A 24,030-nucleotide genomic window follows, 5' to 3' on the forward strand; every position below is an offset into this window, starting at 1 on the left:
TCAGAACAAAGCTAAAAGTAAGAAAAGAGTAGAAAACATCTGAAAAATGATCTGACTTAAAGCCTCTAGGAAAGTTAGTATTTGAAGGAAATGCAGCAGAAAACTGGAGAAAGTGGAAGCAAGGGTTTGAGCTGTACAGCACTGTGAGTGGTGCAGACAAAAAAGATGAACAGCTGCAAACAACATTATTTCATCTTGTGGCAGGTGAAGAAGCAAGAAAGGTATTTAACACTTTTCAATTTGACAATTCCACAGATAAAGAAAAAACACAAGTCTGAAAGAATAAGTTTGAGGCCCATGAAGAGAGGCACACATTTTTCACTAGAAGTCAGTCAGAAGAGGAAAGCATAGATCAATATGGGACTGATTTAAAACTGGCAGCGCAATCCTGTGAATTTAGAGAACTGTGTGACTCACTCATTAAAGACTGCATTTTGTGTGGTAATCAGACTCGGTGCAGGTTATTGATGGAGACAATTTAACCGTTGAACGTGCATGGACATATGTCATGCAGATAGAATGACTGCAAAATTGTCTAATGAACTGGGTGAACCTGAAAAACGTGCACAAGTTGCAGCATAAGCCCACCTTTTAGTAAGCACCCAGATATGTGGTCATGGACTGGAAGGCATTCTGCTGCTAATAAAAGCCTGCAATCAAGTGACATGAAAAAAGAGCAGTCAGAAGTAACTAAGGGTTGTTATAGATACAGTGATAGCCATGCCATAAGGAATTGTCCTGTGTATGGGCAAGAATGCTGAAGATGGGGCAAACACAATCATTTTGCCAAAATGTGCAACTCTGGAAAGGTAACGTCCCGGTGCAAACAGATGTTTATCCTCACAGAAACGGACGAGCACTTGCAGGATCTGTTTCTCAATATGCTGAGTACGGAGCCTCCCAAGAATGAGTGGATTGTGAATTTGCTCATTAACGATCAGAAAACTGTGAGTTTTAAAATTGATAATGTGGCATAGGTCAATGTGATGGTCTGTACTGTCAAGTTATACAGCACTTTAAAGACCAACCACTTTGCAGCTCAGTGATCCAGCTGTTAACCTGCTCAAGGGACAAACTGCAAGTATGTGGTAAATGCAGCTTATATTGTGAGTATAGGGATAAAAAAGCATTGCTGGAATTTCATGTGATGGAATTGATTCACAAGTCATACTGGGCTTACGGGTTGTGGCAAGTTTAAACTTCGTGCAAAGAGTCAATATTGGTAAAGAAAGTGCCATAAGGTAACTGGGATACATTTAAAGACTACAAGGATGTATTTGAAGGTGTAGGAAGCTATCCAGGTATGCAAATCATAAAGATGAACTCACTAGTACTATCGGTAATTCATGCGCCTTGTAAAGTTCCAGGAACTTTTAAGGAACAAAGCAGAAAAATAATTGCACCATATAGAACAGCTGCAAGTAATAACGAAAGTGCAAGAACCTACCAAATGGTTTAATTCTAGAGTAACTGTAGACAAACCAGGTTGAGATGAAATAAGAATATGCTTGGATCCAAGAGATATGAATAAAGCGATATAAAGGGAACATTTCCAATTGCCTACAGTAGAAGAAATCACCAACAAGTTAGCAAAAGCTACAGTTTTCACTCTCTTCGATGCCAGTAGTGGATTTTCTCAAATATAGCTGGATGACAAAGTTCTAGACTCTCTACATTTAACCCACCATTTGGCAGGTACCGATTCATTGGATTTCCTTTTGGCAGCTATTCAGCTCCTGAAGTGTACCAACAGACATTTTACTCCTGGGGGAATTCTGCGCCACTGCACAATGCAGACTTTTCCAGAAATTAACGTGCGTGCAGAATTTCCTTTCCCACACAGAAATGGCTGCCATGTTGCTAGCTGCCACCAGGGGCCATTGGACCCGGCAGAGCCCAGCTTGCACATTGAAGACAACTGGAAGGTTCCCAGCAGCTGCAGTTCCCAGCACGTCCTGAAGGAAGGAAGCAACGGTGCCCAGGAAACCCAGGTGTCTGGGCTAGGGGGCCCATGGCTGGGCTATGAGTGGGGAGGGGGTCGGGTATCTGGGTCATGTGGGCCCCACAGCTGGGCTCTGGGGGGAGGGGTGTGGGTATCTAGGTAAGGGGGGGCCCTGTACCTGGCCTCCTGGGGGGAAGGGGAGCAGGTATCTGGGCTGGGGGGGCCCCGCAGCTGGGCTCTGGGGGGAAGAAGGTGCAGGTATCAGGGCTGGGGGGGCCCTGCAACTCAGGGTGGGAAGGGTTGTGGGTGTCTGGCTCCCCAGCTAGGCTTGGGGTAGGAGTAGGGGTGGGGAAAGGGGCAGAGAAACAGGAACTGGGTTGTCAGAGGAGTTTCTTTAACTCTCTACTCCTGGGGGAATTTGTGTGTGTCTGTCTGTATTGTTACAGACATACTTGCTGATAGGTATTTTGAAATAAATTACCAAAATAATTGAAACTGGCTTGATTATGTAGTGTTGTTTTGACAAATAAAATTTACAGAATTTTAAATTATTGTGCGCATAATTTTTAATTTTTGGCACAGAATGCCCCCAGGAGTAACATTTGAAGGTCTCAAAGGTGTTGAATGAAAGGCAAAGGCTCAAGAGAGTTCTAGATAGGTGTCAAGAAAGGAGCCTGTGACTGAACAAAACTAAATGCAAATTGTCTCTGACAGATACAATATTTGGGGCATCACTTGACAAAAGAAGGTCGAACATCTGACAACTCAAAAATTGCTGCTATAACTGAAATGGCTGCACCAACCTGCAAAGCTGGATTGCAAAGATTTCTTGAAAAGGTTACTTCCCTTGAGAAATATATCCCAAACATGGCAACAGTAGCAACTCCTTTAAGACAAGTATTGGGAAAAGATGTTGAGTTTGCCTGGATGCCAGTACGTTAAGTGGTATATAAACACTTGAAAAAATTACATATGGTACACTTGTGCTGAAGTACTTTAATGTCAAAGAACCAATTACTGTGTCAGTGGATGCAAGTTCTACCAGATTAGCAGCTATGTTGGTACAAAACAGGGCTCCTGTTGCTTTTGCCTCGAAAGCTCTGACAGCTGCACAACAGAACTATGTCCAAACAGAAAAAGAAATGCTGGCCATAGTATTTCGTTGGTTTCATCAGTTTTTCTATGGGGAAAAATTAGCTGTGGAAACAGACCACAAACCTCTGGAGGCCATTCAGAAAACCTCTTGTACAGTTCTCCACCAAAGATTCAAAGATGATTGCTAACACTCCAGATTTATCAACTGGAAGTTGGATACAGACCAGGGAAAGAGCTAGCAATTGCTGATGCTTTATCCAGAGCATACATGTTGCATGGCGAAGGAGTAAATTTGTAGGAAGATGATGATGCAGTACATCTCATGATATCTTATTTGCCTATTTGAGAACATAAATTGAAAGAATTTCTTGCTGCTACTGCAAATGATGTTGTCCTGCAAACCTTAAGACAAACTATTTTGCAAGGATGGCCAGACAAGAGAACTAAAGTACCAGAGGATATCTATGCTTATTGCTCATATAGAGAGGAACTAAGTGTGCAAGATGGACTTGACTTTAAAAATGACAGACTCATAGTATCAGCAGGTCTCAGAAAAGAGATCTTGTCTGTTATCCATGAGAATCATCTGGGAGCAGAGCTATGTAAAAGAAGAGTTTTAGATGCTGTCTATTGGTCAGGCAGATGTTGTGAAATTGAGGGCATGGTACAATGTTGCAACACAGATAGAACTTCAGAAACAAAAATCAAAAGGAACCAGTGCTACCACATGAGGTCCCTTGGTAGAAACTTGGCACTGTCCTGTCTGAGTTTCAAGACGCAGATTATTTTTAGGGTTTTCGATTAATCACAATTAACTCACATGATTAACTCAAAAAAATAAACTGCAATTAATAGCAGTTTTAATTGCACTGTTAAAACACAGAATACCAATTGAAATTTATTAAATATTTTTGGATGTTTTTCTACATTTTCAAATATATTTATTTCAATTACAACACAGTGTACAAAGTAAACAGTGCTCACTTTATATTGTTATTTATTACAAATATTTGTACTGTAAAAATGGCAAACAAAAGAAATAGTATTTTTCAGTTCACCTCATACAAGTACTGTAGTGCAATCTCTTTATGGTGAAAGTGCAACTTACAAATGTAGATTTTCTTTGTGTTACATAACCGCTCTCAAAAACAAAACAATGTAAAACTTTGGAGCCTACAAGTCCACTCAGTCCTACTTCTTGTTCAGCCAATCGCTAAGACAAATACCTTTGTTTACATTTACAGGAGATAATGCTGCTCGCTTCTTGTTTACAATGTCACCAGAAAGTGAGAATGGGCATTTGCATGGCACTTTTGTAGCTGGCATTGCAAGCTATTTACGTGCCAGATAAGCTAAACATTTGTATTCTCCTTCATCCTTCGGCCATCATTCCAGAGGACATGCTTCCATGCTCATGATGATTTTTTTTTTTTTTTTTTAAACAGAGTTAATTAAATTTGCGACTGAACTCCTCGGGGGAGATTTGTATGTCTCCTACTCTGTTTTACCCTGTTTTACCCACATTCTGCCATATATTTCATGTTATAGCAGTCTCAGAGGATGACCCATTGTGACAGGTGTCGGTCGGTCCTCCGAGCCCCTAGGGGCGATGGAGAGCTATGGTCTCCCTGGCAGGCCTCAGCCACACCTTCTGGGCGTTGGGGAATTAGCGGGGAAGGTGCGCTGGCACGAGTCAGTAGCGCGCCCCTCAGGCAGGGGAGCGCCGGCACAAGTCAGTAGCACGCCCCTCAGGCAGGGGAGCGTCAGGGTAGGGGAACGCAGGCCCACCCAACTCCACTGCGTTCCAGCCCAGGGCCCTGACAGTGGCAGGAGGTGAGAATCCCGCCACTGGGTCAGCGGGGCTGTCCGCGCCCACTGACCAAACACACCCACCCCACGGTGTAGTTCGGCCCCTGGGCTACTTCCTACCCAGTCTCTCAGGCAGGTCACTCCGGTCCCTCCATCTCCTCCGGGCATTCCGCTGTGGGCCGTTCCGGTCCCTCCATCTCGTCCGGGTATTCCGCTGTGGGCCGTTCCGGTCCCTCCATCTCGTCCGGGTATTCCGCTGTGGGCCGTTCCGGTCCCTCCATCTTGTCCAAGTATTCCGCTGCGGGCTACTCCCGCTCCCCCTCGGTATCGGACTCACGCTGGCCCGGGCTTCAGTCAGGCCCCTCCAGGTCCTCTGGGTATTCGGCGGCAGGCAGCCCTGGTTGCCCCAGGTCTTCCTCATGGTCAGGCTCCTCCTTGCCCAGGGCTTCGCCTGGGTCAGCAGCAGGATCGCGAGGGAGCAGCCTGTGTCTGTCTCCCTCCCTGGTGCTCTCCTCACTGGGCAGAGGGCCCTGCCCTTTATACTTCCTGTCCCACCCTTCCCCTTCCGGGGATTGGCGGAAGCTTGGTCTGGCCCCGCCCACTCAGGCTGAGAGGGTGGCTCTTTACCCTCTGGTTCGGAGGGGAGCCACCCTGGCTCCCTACACCCATACATGTTGTTTGTTTTAAGAACAATTTCACTGCTTTCAGTGCTTTTCAGAATCTGAGAGGGCAGGGTGGAGCATGCTTACAGAAGTCTTAAAAGAGCAACACTACAATGCGGAAACTACAGAACTTGAACCACAAAAAAAGAAAATCAACCTTCTGCTGATGGCATCTGACTCAGATTTTGAAAATGAACATGCGTTAGTCCACACTGCTTTGGATGGCTATTGAGCAGAAGCCATTATCAGCATGGATACATGTCCTCTGGAATGGTGGCTGAAGCATGAAGGGACATATGAATCTTCACTGCATCTGGCACATAAATATCTTGCAATGCCAGCTACAACAGAGCCATGCGAATGCCTGTTCTCACTTTCAGGTGTGTCATAAATATAAAGGGAAGGGTAAATATCTTTAAAATCCCTCCTGGCCAGAGGAAAAACCCTTTCACCTGTAAAGGGTTAAGAAGCTAGGATAACCTCACTGGCACCTGACCAAAATGACCAATGAGGAGACAAGATACTTTCAAATGCTGGGGGGTGGGAGAAACAAAGCCTCTCTCTCTGTCTGTGTGATGCTTTTGCCAGGGACAGAACAGGAATGGAGTCTTAGAACTAGAATCCTAGAGGGATTCTCTATGTTTTGAATCTAATTACCCTGTAAGGTATTTACCATCCTGATTTTACAGAGGTGATTCTTTTTACTTTTTTTTTTTCTCTAGGCAAAACCTTAAGTTACAAAAAGACACAAAAACAGGAATATCCATTCCATTCAGCACAGCTTATTCTCTCAGCCATTTAAAGAAATCAGAATCTAATGCATATCTAGCTAGATTACTTACTAAGTTCTAAGACTCCATTCCTGTTCTGTCCCTGGCAAAAGCATCACACAGACAGAGTGAGAGGATTTGTTTCTCCCTCCCCCCAGCTTTTGAAAGTATCTTGTCTCCTCATTGGTCATTTTGGTCAGGTGCCAGTGAGGTTATCCTAGCTTCTTAACCCTTTACAGGTGAAAGGGTTTTTCCTCTGGCCAGGAGGGATTTTAAAGGTGTTTACCCTTCCCTTTATATTTATGACAAGGTAATATTGTAAACAAGAAACGGGCAGCATTATCTCCTGCAAATGTAAACAAACTTGATTGGCTGAACAAGAAGTAGGATTGAGTGGACTTGTAGGCTCTAAAGTTTTACATTATTTTATTTTTTAATGCAGTTATTTTTTGTACATGATTCTACATTTGTAAGTTCAACTTTCATGATAAAGCGATTGCACTACAGTTATTGTATAAGGTGAATTGAAAAATACAATTTCTTTTGTTTACAGTGCAAATATTTGTAATCAAAAATAAATATGAAGTGAGCACTGTACACTTTGTATTCTTTGTTGTAACTGAAATCAATATATTTGAAAATGTAGAAAATATCCAAAACTATTAAAATAAATGGTATTCTATTGTTTGTTAGTGCGATTAATCGTGTGATTAATCATGATTAATTTTTTTAATACTTTGACAGCCCTAATTAGTATTCAAAATACGTAGACATTTGCTTGACTCAGGATGCTGTGTCATCAGACGCAGCAAGTCTATATTTGCAAGGTATGGCATCCTGAAGAACTTATTAGTGATAATGGACTACAGTTTTTCTCCAGGGACTTTTGCAAAGCAATGCAGTTTTAGTCACTAAACTTCAAGTTCATTGTTCCCACAGTTGAACAGAATGGCTGAGAGAGCAATTCAAACTGTAAAAAGAATTCTTTAAAAAATCTAGCTTGGATAATACAGATCCCTATTTTAGCTTGGTGTACTATCAGAATACACCTCTGAGAGGATGAGGATTATGTACTCAACTCCTCACGGAAAGATGACTAAGGACCAGATTACAAACTTCATCACAGTTGTTACAACCCAAGCTGATACCAGGAGACCTACAAAGTAGCCTAAAATTGAGACAAGCAAAGCAGAAATATTTCTTTGACAAAGGTGCAAAATCTTTTTCACCTCTGGAAAATGGAGAGACTTTTTGTATTTGTCAAAAAGGAACATGGAAACCTGCAAAGGCGGTTGACCAACACACTGCTCCAACTGCTTATCTTGTTAAGACAGAGGAAGGAGATGTCTATAGAAGAAACAGAATTTGATAAGCATAAAAAGGATTGTGCAGGAGTATGAAAATATGGAACAAACAGAAACTGTGTCAACATAGAACTCAAAAATGCAAGCAATACCAGACCAGTCTACTGAATCTACTGAGTCTCAAATTGTCAGTTCAAATACGGGGGAAAAGCTCTGATACTCCTGTTACTACCTCTAAAGGCAGAGTGCTAAGAGAGCTGGCTAGAGAAACAGACTAATTGTTCTAGATTTTTAAGGATTCAAATTAGATTTATGAGTGCTGAATTAAGGTGATATGGTTAAGTAAAAAAGTTGAAATTCAGTTACACTGTATGTATTTAATTTAAGAATAAAAGAGAGATGTGATGATAGTAGGAACTCTGGAGTAAAAACCAAAGTTATTACCTATGGTCTTGTATGGAGGGCATCATTATGTAACCTTATCGGCAAAAGCACACTGCATTTGTTACAGCACTTGTAGCCAGGCAGGCAAGCCTGGAATGTCTACCTGTATGGTTCTCAGTAATAAATGTACCATTTACTGTTATATAAAGTCCCCAGCATCTTTTTTTATGTTATAACAGCTAGTTGGCAACAGCTATTACAATGTCAGTACTGTACATGAGCTCAAGTCCTCTAAGACTAGACCTCCTGATTATCTGGCTTAGATCATATATGTTAGAGATGGAAAAAATCACCAGCTCAGTAAATCCATTCTCCACCAGCCAGTGAAATATACAGAGTAACCCTAATTCATCTCAAAAAGAAGAATGAGCCATATTGGTACAGAACATAGAGAGCCGATTAAACACTTTCCCCCATTTTATCATCCTCACATCCACTGCCCAGTCTTCTATGTATAATTGAGATTCTTTTATGTTTCTTGTGTTTCCTATAATTAAAGGATCTTTAGTGGAGAGAGGAAGCAACTGGGATTGCTGGAACAGGGGAGGGGAGATTAATAAGACGACTAAAGGGAGATATGATAGAGGTCTATAAAATCACGACTGGTGTGGAGAAAGTAAATAAGGAAGTGTTATTTACTCTTTCTCATAGCACACGAACTAGGGGTCATCAAATGAAATTAATAGGCAACAGGTTTAAAACAAAGAAAAGGAAGTATTTTTCATAAAACGCACAATCTGTGGAACTCCTTGCGAAGGCCAAGACTATAACTGGATTCAAAAAAGAACTAAAGTTCATGGAGGATAGGTCCATAAATGGCTATTAGCCAGGATGGGCAGGAATGGTGTCACTAGCCTCTATTTGCCAGAAGCTGGAAATGGGCAATGGGATGGATCACTTGATGATCCCACAGTATTCTTGCAAGTAAGTTAAAGAAGTATGGATTGGATGAATGGACTATAAGGTAGATAGAAAGCTGGCTAGATTGTCAGGCTTAACGGGTAGTGATCAACGGCTTGATGTCTAGCGGGCAGCCGGTATTAAGCGGAGTGCCCCAGGGGTTGGTCCTGGGGCTGGTTTTGTTCAACATCTTTATTAATTATCAGGATGATGGGATTAATTGCACCCTCAGCAAATTTGCAGATGACGCTAAACTGTGGGGAGAGGTAGATATGCTGGAGAGTAGGGATAGGGTCCAGAGTGACCTAGACAAATCAGAGGATTGGGCCAAAAAAATCTGATAAGGTTCAACAAGGACAAGTGCAGAGTCTTGCACTTAGGAAGGAAGAATCCCATGCACTGCTACAGGCTGGGGACTGATTGGCTAAGCAGCAGTTCTGCAGAAAAGGACCTGGGGATTACAGTGGACAAGAAGCTGGATATGCATCAGCAGTGTGCCTTTATTGCCAAGAAGGCCAACGGCATATTGGGCTGTATTAGTAGGAGCATTCCCAGCAGATTGAGGGAAGTGATTATTCCCCTCTATTCAGCACTGGTGAGGCCACACCCCGAGTATTGCGTCCAGTTTTGGTCCCCCCACTACAGAAGGGATATGGACAAATCGGAGAGAGTCCAGCGGAGGGCAACGAAAATGATTAGGGGGCTGGAGCACATGACTTATGAGGAGAGGCTGAGGGAACTGGGGTTATTTAGTCTGCAGAAGAGAAGAGTGAGGGGGGATTTGATAGCAGCCTTCAACTACGTGAAGGAGGTTCCAAAGAGGATGGAGCTAGGCTGTTCTCAGTGGTGGCAGATGACAGAACAAGAAGCAATGGTCTCAAGCTGCAGTGGGGGAGGTCTAGTTTGGGTATTAGGAAACACTATTTCACTAGGAGGGTGGTAAAAGCACTGGAATGGTTTACCTAGAGCGGTGGTGTAATCTGCATCCTTAGAGGTTTTTAAGGCCTGGCTTAATAAAACCCTGGCTGGGATGATTTAGTGGGTGTTGGTCCTGCTTTGAGCAGGTGATTGGACTAGATGACCTTCTGAGGGCTCTTCCAACCCTAATATTCTATTCTATTCAAAAAAACAAAAACACAACGATTAAAGGTCTAGAAAACATGATCTATGAAGGAAGATTGGAAAAATTGGGCTTGTTTAGTCTGGAAAAATGAAGACTGAGAGGGGACATGATAACAGTTTTCAAGTATATAAAAGGTTGTTACAAGGAGGAGGGAGAAAAAGTTGTTATTCTTAATCTCTGACGATAGGATAAAAAGCAATGGCCTTAAATTGGAGCAAGGGAGGTTTATGTTGGACATCAGGAAAAACTTCCGCACTGTCAGGGTGGTTGAGTGCCGGAATAAATTGCCTAGGGAGGTTGTAGAATCTCCATCATTGGAGATTTTTAAGAGCAGGTTAGAAACATTTCTGTCAGGTATGGTCTAGATAATACTTAGTCCTGCCATGAGTGCAGGTGACTAGACTAGATGAGCTCTTGAGGTCTCTTCCAGTCCTATGATTCCGTGATTACCTGTTCTGTTCATTCCCTCTGGGGCACCTGACATTGTCCACTGTCAGAAGACAGGATACTGGGCTAGAGGGACCTTTGGTCTGACCCAATATGGCGGATCTTATGTTCTTATTGGATTGAGGCTTCTGCTGTACCCATACCTGATTTTTTCCCATCTCTGGTTCATTCTACAATTGATTTGTAGTGTGTTTGGTATTAGTATGTTGTAGTGTTAGTCAGATTCACCTGGTATTATGTTAAAAGTTTGAGTTTGTAAGGTGGATTTAGACTTTATATGGGATATCATGTTTTGTCATTTGTTATTGTGGCAACTCAGTGGTGGATTTATTAATAAATTTTGGGGTTTACTATGTTCTTATTTAATTCGGTGTCTATTTGTTGGTAGGAAGTTTTGATTTAATTACTTTGAGTTTACCCCTTTAGTTTTAAAATTATTGCCTATTATGAACGGGTTTTTCCAAACAAAAAAATATAATGCTTTTGATTGAAGTCCCAATTCCTGATTAAATAAATGTTTTCTCTTGAGAGTTTTTAAGTGGTTTTTCCTGCTACTTGACATTCGTTACAAAACTGTGGTCTAAAGTAATTCCTTAGGAAAAGCACTGGAGTAGCGTCAAAGAAGAGAGCAGTACACATAGACATTAGAGACGGGGAAGACTCATTGAGTCCATCCTGCTGCCAATCCAGCATAGATTCCTACAGAACATTCTCTAGTTCTTTGAGAAGCTGAGGAACCCTATGCAATCTGATAGTGCTTTTTCTGAATCAGAATCTTTACAAAATCTGTATCTGATGGAGGTGTACATTGTATTTCTTACTGGTGTTTGAAGGCAAAATTTGGATCTTAGGGAAAAAAATTATTTCAAGCAGCTGCAGGCCAACAGATTTACAGTGTTCTTTTTCTCTCTCCTTCCACCACCTCATTGTCTGCCTCTGTTTGAGAACAGAAGTAATTTTTCCTTTAAGTTCTTAGGAGCAGGGACCATGCTTTTCTATTGGTACAGCACCTTGAAAAATAGGTCTTCAGTCCTGATAGACACCTTTGGGCACTATTATAATATCAGTAATAAATAATAACTCGGGGCTAGTCTACACTGGCAATGCTAAAGCGCTGCCATGGCAGCGCTTTAACGTGCCTTGTGTGGTCGCAGTGGAGCGCTGGGAGAGAGCTCTGCAAGCGCTCTAAAAAAACCCACCTTCACAAGGGGCGCAGCTCCCAGCGCTGGTGCATTGTCTACACTGCTTTACAGCACTGAAACTTGCTGCGTTCAGGGGGATGTTTTTTCACACCCCTGAGCAAGAAAGTTGCAGCGCTGTAAATTGCCAATGAAGACAAGCCCTTTGTCAGTAGCAGTAGCAGATGTGGAGAGACTTAATTCTGTTTGGCCACCCACTAGATCAAGTACACAACTGCAGCATGCAAGTGAAATAATGAATCACAATGGTTGTGGGAAAGCTTATCTGAAAACCTCAACCAGTAAAAACATGGAGATTCCAAATGGTTTGAAAATTGAAAAATATGATTCCCTACCCACCCCAGCCTGACTGCCTTAAATTCTACCAAACTAGATATGATATAAACAGAGTATGGCTATGGACACTGATTATCCAAAGTGAAATTCTTTCCAGCCATTTGGGCCTTTTGGATGATATCACTGCTGTGCACTGACTACCATCTGTGCAGCTGGAATATTTCATTACCAAAAGAAAAAGTAAAATCTCTTTGCCCTTTATATTTAATGGCAAGTGCTCCTCCTGGTGGCAATTTAAAGCACAGCTGCTGTTTCCCCTCAGAGCCTGGCCTCAGAGAACTGCAGTTTTCCAGAGGTAGCCAGACTTCTTTGAACTGCACATTGCTTTAAAAAAAACTGATCAAGGAGCAGATTTAAGGAGCTGCTTTCCTCAGATGAGCTCAGCATCATTGACTATAGTTTAGCACCAGTCCATGGCCCGTCACCTGATTTTAATTCACTTGGTGCTGTTTACCCCCAAATCATTTTTTGCAATAGAAACTGAGTTGAAAGTGGCTGTTGGGCCCTACACCACTGCTGAAAAGTGTAACTGGGCTCACAGAAGAAAGGATCTGATGAATACAGGAACTGAAGTATATACAAAAAGAGAATATAAGAACAAACATATTCAAAATAATAGAGAAGGAGTTTATAAGCTTTTCCCTAATATTTTGATTAGTCCTCTACTAGAAACTATTTTTCTTAGTGGAAGGATAGGCTCAATAAATCCTTCTCTAAAATAAGATTAAAAAAATTTTTTTAAAGAAATGTAAAATTAAGGAGCCAGATTCTAATAGCAATTAGTCATGCCAGGCTAAGATTAATAGGCTATTGGGGCACTTCTCAGGATGTCCAAATTACTTTTACACATGTTCAGTAAAATACATTAAACTGTCTGGTATGGTGGCCCTGACCACCAAGCTAGATGTTTGACTGATTACATCATATCCATATTTGAGACTCTGTTATGATGTTTTTTAAAAAATTCCATGCACTTGCAAGCATTTCACTTTTGGGCCCAAAATAGGCATCAAAATAAGTGGCCAGATTTTCAGAAGAGCTAAATATATTGAATATAGAGATGTTTTGAAAATCTGTCCAGAGGTGTCTCAATGGGAGCAACTGGGTGCTGATCACCTTTGAAAATCTGGCCTTTATTTATGTGCTTTTCCGAAAAATTGCCTTTGTTTAAGGGCACCGAGCACTTGAAAATCTGACCCTAAATTCTTCTGAAAAATTTGGCTCTGTGCAAATAGACTTGGCACTCTATATGCCAAAAGGTGCTCAGCATGGGACTAACAGGGAATTGAAGATCAAGAGTGGTGTGCACTCCTGTGCAGTGGTATGGGAAGGCTTGTGTAATGCCCACCTGTACTATGCCTCCCTCAAGTCAGTGTTTTACTCTTACTTTCATTAGCAGTATGCAGAGGAGAGGAAATGTTAAAAACCCTTGGGTGAAACTGCGGCCCAAATAAGTCAATGGGAGTCTTGCCATTGACCTCAATGGGTCCAAGATTTTATCCCTTGATTTTTACTAGGTCTTCTGTGGGCCTCTGAGAACCTTCAGTGTATTGCAGAAAAATTAGGGATGGGAGAACCAATCTGGATAAAATAAAAAGAGGACAGGAGAAGCTTGTGGAAGGCCCAACTAGCCTTAATTGATCTCTTCTGCTTCCTTCCCTCTTTCAGCCAGAACAGTTTATGTAAAAATACCACAAGAGGGTATTCTCATGGTCTGTCTATCCTAACTTTAACGTAAAATTCATGAGGGAGCCTGTTATATATAGTTTCCAATCCAGTTTTGAAGAACCAAGAGGTTCAGATAAATGTGAAAGCCAAACTTTTGGCTGCATATCCAAACTAAACCCCAAACTTCTCCAGGTTCTTCAAGCACTAAGAAAATGCTCCTCTTTCATGGTGTGAAGTGATAGTGTTTAAAGTTAACTATTCAATTCAGCAGATACTTACTGTCACCATATAAGATTTTAATTGGTTCATATGTTCTAAATTTAACTGTTTTGATTTCACAGGTGCCTGCATAAATATCACCTACAGCCAGTGCCAAATGCTGCCATATAACCACACCACTCTAACATCAGTTCTTTCCATTGTCAAAAGCATTGAAATGGAAAAGTTCCTCAAGTTCTTCAGTTATCTCAACCGACTCAGCTGCTATCAACACATCATGCTATTCGGCTGTAGCCTTGCTCTTCCTGAGTGCATCAGTGATGGTGATGACAGGTATTTGGGAACTAAAATCAGTCAGTGAGTAGAGCCAATTGTAGCATAATACTGCATATCTAATCAGAACAAAACAGTCCTGAGCTAAGCCTATGGCCTTTTCATTGCAAAAATCCTGCTAGTCAAAGCTATCCCCCCCAGCATTTCTGCCTTACTAAACTGTCTTCAAGCTCTTCTGTTAGAACAAGCTTAGTATTTTTGCTGGGAAGAAATTAATTAGTGTCATTATAATAGTTTGAATAATTTGTGCCACAAGTTAGAACAGAACTGCAATGCAGTCAGGGGTTGCTTTCTTAGCACAATCAATGAAAAAGATATAGTAAGGGAAGCCTATCTAGTGGTCATGTGCCCAAATGGAGTGATATATGAATATATTTTAAAAACATACGTATTACATATATGTAATATGTAATTAAATGCATAAAATGTTATGAATAATCAAAGTAAAATTTAATAAACAAGTCAGGGTAAACAAAATTTACGGTTTCTAATGCAACAGTAACTCAGCCATGTACTACGTTTGTAGTGTTTTCTATTCTACTAATTTAAGAAAAATAAGATAAATATATTTATGTCTTGTGTATTTTATAGTGTATAGTTTATTTAGCAGCATGTATGGAATGGTCCTGAGTTAATATTATTTTAGGAACTTCAGCAATAGCATGTCCTGATTTTTACAATTAATTATGCAACTTTAATGTCCCATTCATGTAATTTTGCACTGACTTTCCTTTTTTTAAAGGAAAATAATGAGATCATTCATGTTTAATAATGTTGAAAATTAAAAGTGACATAAAGGGGGAAATAGGCTGGTGCCTTTTTTGTTTTTGATAAATACAGAAGGTCTGTAAAGTTGTTTTAGTTTTCCTTTTTAAACTAAAAAACAAACAAACAAACCAAAACCACAAACCATGTTTCTTACTCCTGTTTTTTTCCATTTGAAATTCAGGTCTTTGTACCAAGAGTCTGAAAGCCCAACAGTTGAGAAGGGATAGGATGTTTTGTCAGAGAGTTTAAAACTCTTTGGTTTTTGTTAACACCTATTTAACTTAATTGCCTAATGAATGCTTGAGTGAAAGGATGTCTGAGGGCTTGCCTACACTGGCAATTTACAGCGCTGCAACTTTCTTGCTCAGGGGTGTGAAAAAACACCCCCCTTAGCACAGCAAGTTTCAGCGCTGTAAATTGCCAGTGTAGACAAGCCCTCAGACATCCTTTCACTCAAGCATTCATTAGGCAATTGAGGGCTTGTCTACACTGGCAATTTACAGCGCGGCAACTTTCTTGCTCAGGGGTGTGAAAAAACACCCCCCTTAGCACAGCAAGTTTCAGCACTGTAAATTGCCAGTGTAGACAGTGTACCAGCACTGGGAGCTATGCCCCTCATGGAGGTGGTTTTTTTAGAGTGCTGGGAGAGCTCTCTTCCAGTGCTCTGCCGTGACCACACAAGCCACGTTAAAGCGCTGCCACAGCAGACCAGCACTTGGTTAAAGATTCCGCATTCCTGTTCCTCCACTTAAGGAGTGAGAGTTCGGAGGATACACCTCTGACACTCCTTCCCCCACAAAAAATCATCCAGCAATACCAGGGAAGGCTATGTTTAACTTTCCTGATAACGTTTAACAAGTAGAAAAAAGATCCTCTTTATAATGTTATAAAGAAGTGAAAAAGGGCACAAACCCAACTAAAACAACATGTTTGCAGGTCACTTTTAAATGTTCCATTTAGGATTTGAAGTTCACACCCCTTTCTGAGAGTGAATGGGATGGGAGAGGGGTGCAAAGTTCGTAACTCAATGAGGTGGATGGAGTGGAAGGAGAATAAATTCACACGTTATTCTTTGTCTGAAGACAGCTTTCTGTAAGATTGGGGGCTTTTCTACGTGGGTGATTTAGCCTGTACTAACTTAAAGGCATGTCTATGATGGCAGAGTTACAGCGCTGGGAGTTACAGCGCTGCTCAGAGAACGCTGAAGAGAAACTGCGGTTGTGTGTTCACACAGTCAGCTGCCTGCGCAATAGCATGGTCACACTTGCAGCAGTATTCGGAGCTTTGCATTCTGGGCAGCTATCCCACAGAGCACCTCTTTCTCTTCTGCTGCTAAGAGTTGTGGGAAGGCGGAAGGGGTCATGGGGTATCCTGGGTCCTGTTCCAGTGCCCTGTGATGCATTGTTTTGCATCCCAGCAATCCCAGTGCTTCTGTCTGCATTTGGCGCCGTCTTTCAATGGTTTGTGTATTGCTCACCCTGCCTCTTCGGGGTGCAGGAATGGATCCCGAACTGTTGACCAGTATGCTGCTCGCTCTGACCAACACGTCATGAATGGCAGTGGAGTTATTCCTTAAACTACAAGGCAAGAGCAGTGTGACATTGATCTCACCACACACAGTAGCTACGACACGAGATTGTTTGTGGCATTCACGGAGGTTCTGACCACAGTGGAACGCCGCTTTTGGGCTCAGGAAACAAGCACTGAGCAGTGAATCACATCGTGATGCACCTCTGGGATGATGAGCAGTGGCTGTAGAATTTTGGGTGAGGAAAGTCACATTCATGGGACTGTGTGATGAGCTCGCCCCAGCCCTGTGGCGCAAGGACACGAGACTGAGAGCTGCCCTGCCATTGGAGAAGCGCATGGAGATTGCACTGTGGAAGCTGGCTACTCCAGACTGCTGCCGATCACTTGCTAACCAGTTTGGAGTGGGAAAATCAACCACTGGACTCAAGTTGATGGAAGTCTGCAGGGCCATCAATCGCATCCTGCTCCGAAAGACGGTGACTCTTGGCAATGTGTGTGACATTGTGGATGGCTTTGCACAAATGGGCTTCCCGAACTGCGGAGGGGCAATAGATTGCACACACATTCCAATTCTGGCACCAGACCTCCTAGCCACCAAGTACATTAATCAGAAGGGGTATTTCCCAGTGGTTCTCCAGGTGCTTGTGGATCACTGTGGGCATTTCATGGACATTAATGCAGGCTGGTCTGGAAAGGTGCATGATGCATGAATCTTTGGGACTGTCATAAATATAAAGGGAAGGGTAACAACCTTCCTGTATCCAGTACTATAAAATCCCTCCTGGCCAGAGGCACAAAATCCTTTTACCTGTAAAGGGTTAAGAAGCTCAGGTAACCTGGCTGGCACCTAACCAAAAGGACCAATAAGGGGACAAGACACTTTCAAATCTGGGGGCGGGAGAAGGCGGGAAAGGTTTTGGTCTGTCTGTTCTGTGTGCTTGCCAGACACAGATCAAGGAAGCAAGCAATCTAACTCCATTAGAATTAGTAAGTACGAGCAAGGGAAGCTTATTTTTGTTTTGGCTTGTGATTTTTTCTGTCCTGAGAGGAAGGTGTATTCCTGGTTTTCTTTTTGTAACTTTAAAGTTTGGCCCAGAGGGAAATCCTCTGTGTTTTTGAATCTGATTGCCCTGTAAGATTATCTTCCATTCTAATTTTATAGAGGTGCTTCTTTTACCTTTTTTCTTTATAATAAAGTTCTGTTTCTTTTAGAATCTGATTGGGTTTTTTTTTTAGTGTCCTAAAAAAACCCAAGGTTGGTCTGTGCTCATCTTGTTTATTCTCAAGCCTCCCCAGGAAAGGGGGTAAGCTGGTAGAAATAAGCTTAAGGGATCTCTCATTCGGGTCCCCACATCTGTACTCTAGAGTTCAGAGTGGGGAGAGAACCCTGACAGGAACACTGGCCTGTTCAGGAAGCTGCAAGCAGGGACTTGTGGCACGGAAGGCACATACCAATCTACCTAGTTTCCTTTTCTCTCCCTGCATCTGTCCTGCTCAGTGAATGCATGGCCCTGTGCCCCCCCCAACAACAAAATAAAGCTGCCTGCTCAAAATAATAGCCAGCAGCATGGCACAGCTGTCACCTCTGTCCCACCATTCTTCTCCTCCCCTCATGGCAGCATACCCAAATAATGAAAACATTCAGTTGTGCATGAAATTCAACAGGTTATGGAGACAGTGGTGACAGGGAAAAAAAGTTTAGTTAGTGTTTTCATTTTACATGAGGTAGACATGGGCATTGTATGCCCATAAAGGTACAAAGACTACAGCTCCCTGCTGAGGTATATGTGTCCTGTAAGATGCATTCATATAGGATAAGAAGTTTACCTTAGGGATAGCATAGCCATGTAGCTCTTAATGGCTTTTCACAGGCTCACATAGAAAAAGAATGGGAGCAGTTATGGTTCTGCACTGATTTTCTGAAGCCTTATTTGTTTCTCTGTGTACTTTCAGCATGTCTGCAGGGAAGATAAAGCAGAATCTAATACTAAGAAATAGCACAGGTTTGGTCCAAACATTCTGTGGAATAGCTGCACTCTTTGCTTCTGGCAAAGCACACAACTCCCTTCTACTCCTGCAGCACTTCTGGGGGGACCATCTTGGTGAATAACTTCACAGCATAACTCACTGGTCTGCCCTCTGCCTTTTGGAATAACACCATTCTCTGTCTCCTTGTCACCTGCCTCAGTGTAACATTATTGAGAGCCAGGGCACCTAAAGGGGATATAGAGGGGATTACTTTCCCGTTCTCTCCCAGATGGCCCTTATTAGTCCCTCTGATACCATAAAATCACCTCCAAGGCACTGCCTAAACTGCAAAGCCAAACTGGGAATATAATTCCTAACCATCTGTATCTTGTAAAGCACAACTGCAAATCCACACAGCATATATGCACACCCAGAAATTCCCAATCAAGCCTCCATGCACACGCCACTGATCATCTCTGAGGTCCCTTTAAGTCTGGAAAAGAATCTCAGGGAGGGGAAATGAGAAATACATGTTTAAAAATGCTATTCTAGCCTCTCTGGAATATGAACAATAACTGCTTGTTTTTCCCCCTACTCTCCTATTCTATGGCACCTGCAGCAGCCAGACCCTTAAGGACAGGGTCTTCATCAACAGTTGAGTGGCTGGCTAACTTGAAGAGGAAGAAACGGAGAAGTCAGGATGAAATGTTTGCAGACCACATTTCTGACACACCCCTGCCCCCAAATTGAAAACATTAGAGAGAGCTGGAGGTTGTATTTGGGGTCACAGAGGGAAAAAGACAGGAAGCTCTCCAGAGAGGGTGTTGAAGTGGCCAGAGACAGCATTGCCATGGCAAAAAACACTGTAGAGAAAGACAGGGACATGTAAAAGCAGCCTCTGGAGGCAATACAGATGCAGAATGATTTGCTGCAGACAATGTAGTGCCCCGGACACTACAGGGTACTGGGAATACCCTCATGTGTTCCCCTCTGTACCCCTGTAGCCATGCTCCCAGATGCCAGTCCACTCCCTGGCCCAAGCTCAGGGGAGCGAGAACAATTGCACCTGCAAGCCCAGCTCTTTCAAGACCCCACACTCTACACCAGGAGAGAGAAGAACAAGAAGATGTAGAGGCAAGGCATAAACTCACCTATGAACTGGAGACCTCCCCCCACCCACATTCTTTTGTTGTGCCCTCTGCTGCAGTGTTTCATTGTTGTTTTAATTAAAGGTTTGTTTCTGGTTGTTATATAAAATTGTTGTTTAATAACAAAACCATTAAATTCATTCATAAATAATCTGTAATCATAAATAAATGAATAAATTTTGCATGTTATAGGATTTTACAATCACAAAATAAAATAAGGAATGCCACAATGTGCCAGATTATCACCCCATAAAAGACACTGCAATGATCTTAATCCATTCACCAACCCTCTTCCCTGGGATAACGTGGATGTATAGCTGCATATTTTGAGGCCTGAGACTCAAAGATGGCCAAATGCGTGCTCCACTGTCATTCTGCAACTATTGAGGCCACTGACTTAAAGAGTTCCTTTCTTCTGTTCAAGTGCCTTGTGAATTGCTTAATTAGCTAGAGAAGCAAATTATAAGATGAGTGTTTCAGGATAACTAGTGTACTCTCCACACGATTAATGTCCATAGTAATCATGGGGGAAAAGTCTCATAAGAACATAAGAATGGCCATACTGTGTCAGACCAAAGGTTCATCCAGCCCAGTATCCTGTCTACCGTCAGTGGCCAATGCCAGGTGCCCCAGAGGGAGTGAACCTTACAGGTAAAGATCTAGTGATCTCTCTCCTGCCATCCATCTCCACCCTCTGACAAATGGAGGCTAGGGACACCATTCCTTACCCATCCTGGTTAACAGCCATTAATGGACTTAACCTCCATGAATTTATCCAGTTCTCTTAAACGCTGTTATAGTCCTAGGCTTCACAATCTCCTCAGGCAAAGAGTTCCCACATGTTGGCTGTGCGCTGAGTGAAGAAGAACTTCCTTTTATTTGTTTTAAATCTGCTACCCATTAATTTCATTTGGTGGCCCCTAGTTCTTATATTATGGGAACAAGTAAATAACTTTTCCTTATTCACTTTCTCCACACCACTCATGATTTTATATACCTCTAGCATATCCCCCCTTAGTCTTCTCTTTTCCAAGATGAAAAGGCCTAGCCTCTTTATTCTCTCCTCATATGGGACCCATTCCAAATCCCTAATCATTTTAGTTGCCCTTTTCTGAACCTTTTCTAATGCCTGTATATTTTTTTTGAGATGAGGGGACCACATCTGTACACAGTATTCAAGATGTGGGAGTACCATGGATTTATATAAGGGCAATAAGATATTCTCCATTTTATTCTCTATCCCTTTTTAAATGATTCCTAACATCCCATTTGCTTTGACTGCTGCTGCACACTGCGTGACTGTCTTCAGAGAACTATCCACGACGACTCCAAGATTTCTCCTGTTTGGTTGTAGCTAAATTAGCCCCCATCATATTGTATGTATAGTTGGGGTTATTTTTGCCAATGTGCATTACTTTACATTTATCCACACTAAATTTCATTTGCCATTTTGTTGCCCAATCACTTAGTTTTGTGAGATCTTTTTGAAGTTCTTCACAGTCTGCTTTGGTCTTAACTATCTTGAGCAGTTAGTATCATCTGCAAACTTTGCCACCTTGCTGTTTATCCCTTTCTCCAGATCATTTATGAATAGGTTGAATAGGATTGGGCCTAGGACTGACCCTTGGGGAACACCACTAGTTACCCCTCTCCATTCTGAAAATTTACCATTTATTCCTACCCTTTGTTCCCTGTCTTTCAACCAGTTCTCAATCCATGAAAGGATCTTCCCTCTTATCCCATGACAACTTAATTATTCATTAAGGTACACAGAGCTGAGTTCTGAAAGATGCTAGCATCATGGATTCTCCACACCACCCTGCATTTATGTTTGTGAATCTACCATGGCAATCAACCATGGAACACAATGGAGAAAGACCCCTCTCTGTTTATAAACTCCGAACCCTGCTGTTGGGGGCAAGCAATAGACAGATGGATCATACCAGTTTCCCCAATACAGTTTGGGAACCCCATGCTTACAAAGCCATCAACAATCTCCTGAACATTAATAAGGTTTATAACCTGGTGCAACAGTACCTTATGTATGGCATCACACCCCTGTATGGCAATAGCCTCAACAATTGATGCCAAATTGTTTGGCTCTGGTCTGTTAACATTCAGGGGTGGCCAGCTTCCAGATGGTAATGGCAACCCATTTGTCCTCAAGTACAGAGCACCTCATGTTGATACACTGCCCCTGCAGCTCCAGAGCTAGTTCAGCACAGATCTCAAAAAAGGTTGCCTTCCCCATTCTGAAATTGTCCCTCCAGTGCTGGTCATCCCAGTTCTGCAGAATGACCCTTTCCCAGCAATTGACATTGGTTTCCTGAGCCCAGAAACACTGTTTTCCTAGACTTCCACTGGCTTCTGCTATGCATCCCACAATGCACAGCAGGAAAAATTGCAGACCACACACTGCTCAGCAGCAAAGCAGAGATCATGGGATACCCTCCCAGAATGCCATGCACATAGTATATACCAAGACCTTCCCATGCATACACAGTGATGAAAATTGAAAGAGGCCACAGTCATCCAGTGTGTATGCTACTGGTGCAGCTTACATATTGCACACCAATTAGTATGCATCAACTGTGCGAGAACTAAACCTCCCAGGTAGATGAGGCATGGGATAACATGGCAGTAGCTAATCTATTTACACTATAACAGTTATGTCTTGGCAATTAAAATATAAAAATTAGGAAAAAACTTTAGTATTTTCAGGTTATTGCCACATTTGAATAGAGACCAAAAACTTGAAAGATAAGCAATTTTTCCGTGGCCACAGTTTTCTCCTGTTCCTACTGTCAATGTAGTGCAGGGGGTTTGATTTTCATTTTACTGATATATATTTGGAGGGATGTACTACATGTTCCCATTAGGCTGGGGAGGCAGAATGTGCCTAAATCATAAAGGGCTACATAAGATTCTGCTAAAAAAAGAGAAACCTTAGCAGCTATCTACTTCTCATGGCAGCGGTGTCAACAGAGATGGATGCTGACAGATTGTGGAGTAGCAGGGAGGAATTGAAATGGTGGCCTGTCAAAAAATATTGCTGGTTTTCCAAACCTAAATGTGTCACCCAAATCCAACTCCTAATTCTCAGTAATCTTTCTTTGGGGGTAATTTTTGGTTGCTTTATATGAATCAACCTTTTAAGTGGGTATCCGGTAGATAATTTATCTTGCAGATCCTCTGCTTACTTGCAGATAGAGAGATATCTTTTAGATCTGATCTATCAGAAGCCAAGGTCATTTAGGATGTAAAACTTTGAGACTATATTTCTTATAAGATTTAGTTTTTAAAATAAGACTGCATTAAATTTTCCATTAATTAATAATACATCATTCAAATGGTTCATTGGATGCATAACCTGAAACCCCCACCCAAATATCTTGGTATTTATATTTGTGTTTACTTCATATATTTTAATGCCATAGGTAGCTATATGTGAGGTGAAAACAACAAGAGATTTAGTATTCTTGCAGTATTTCAAGCAAATAAGAAATAAAATGTAGCAAAATCAGATTTTAGATTATTTGAGCCCCTTAAATGACTTCCTAAGACATTAAAAAGCCTGTGAAAAATGTAAACAAATACTTGAAATAATTATACTAGACAATGTGCAACTTCCTACCACATAAAAGTGATGATATCAAATAAGTTCTAGAAGGAGTTTAAAGAGCATGGAAGAAAATGCGTTGATAAAATTTTCATTGTTTCATGACTTGGTATCGCACAACATTTTGATTAAAAACAAAATATAAAATGAGCATGGCACACAATAAATGGATTAAAAACTGGCTAACTGATAGGTCTCAAAATGCAACTGTGAATGGGAAATCATCATCGAATGGGTATGTTTGCACAAGGGTCCCACAGGGATTGGTTCTTGCCCTATGTTTAACATTTTTATCAGTGACGAGGAAGAAAACATAAAATCATCACTGATTAAGTTTGCAGATGAGACAAAAATTGGGGGAGTGGTAGATAATGAAGAGGACAGGCCACTGATTCAGAGTGATCTGGATTGCTTTGTAAACCGGGCGCAAGCAAACAAAATGTCTTTTAATACAGCCAAATGTAAATGTATGCATTTAGGAACAAAGAATGTAGGCCAAATTTCCAGGAGGGGGGACTCTATCCTGGGAAGCAGGGAGTCTGAAAAACTCATAAATTCATAAATTGTCTGCCCTCTATAACACTGATAGAGAGATATGCAGAGCTGTTTGCTCCCCCAGGTAGTAATCACTTACTCTGAGTTTTTCAATAAACAAAAATGATTTTATTAAGTATAAAAGGTAGGATTTAAGTGGTTTCATGTAATAACAGCCAGAACAAAGTAAGTCACCAGCAACATAAAGCAAA

The 24,030-nt window shown here is 41.8% G+C and overlaps 1 protein-coding gene across 1 annotated transcript in view; it reads left to right on the forward strand.

Annotated features, from left to right (window-relative positions):
* The window catches only part of CORIN (corin, serine peptidase), a 321,969-nt gene that overhangs the window by 96,995 nt on the left and 200,944 nt on the right, over nt 1-24,030 (forward strand). Inside the window, exon 4 of the mRNA XM_073342123.2 lies at nt 14,041-14,251. Coding sequence (XP_073198224.2) covers nt 14,041-14,251 — 211 coding nt within the window. The remainder of the gene's footprint in view (nt 1-14,040; nt 14,252-24,030) is intronic.

This window comes from Lepidochelys kempii, chromosome 4 (assembly GCF_965140285.1).
Source record: "Lepidochelys kempii isolate rLepKem1 chromosome 4, rLepKem1.hap1, whole genome shotgun sequence".
Classification (NCBI taxonomy): domain Eukaryota; kingdom Metazoa; phylum Chordata; order Testudines; family Cheloniidae; genus Lepidochelys; species Lepidochelys kempii.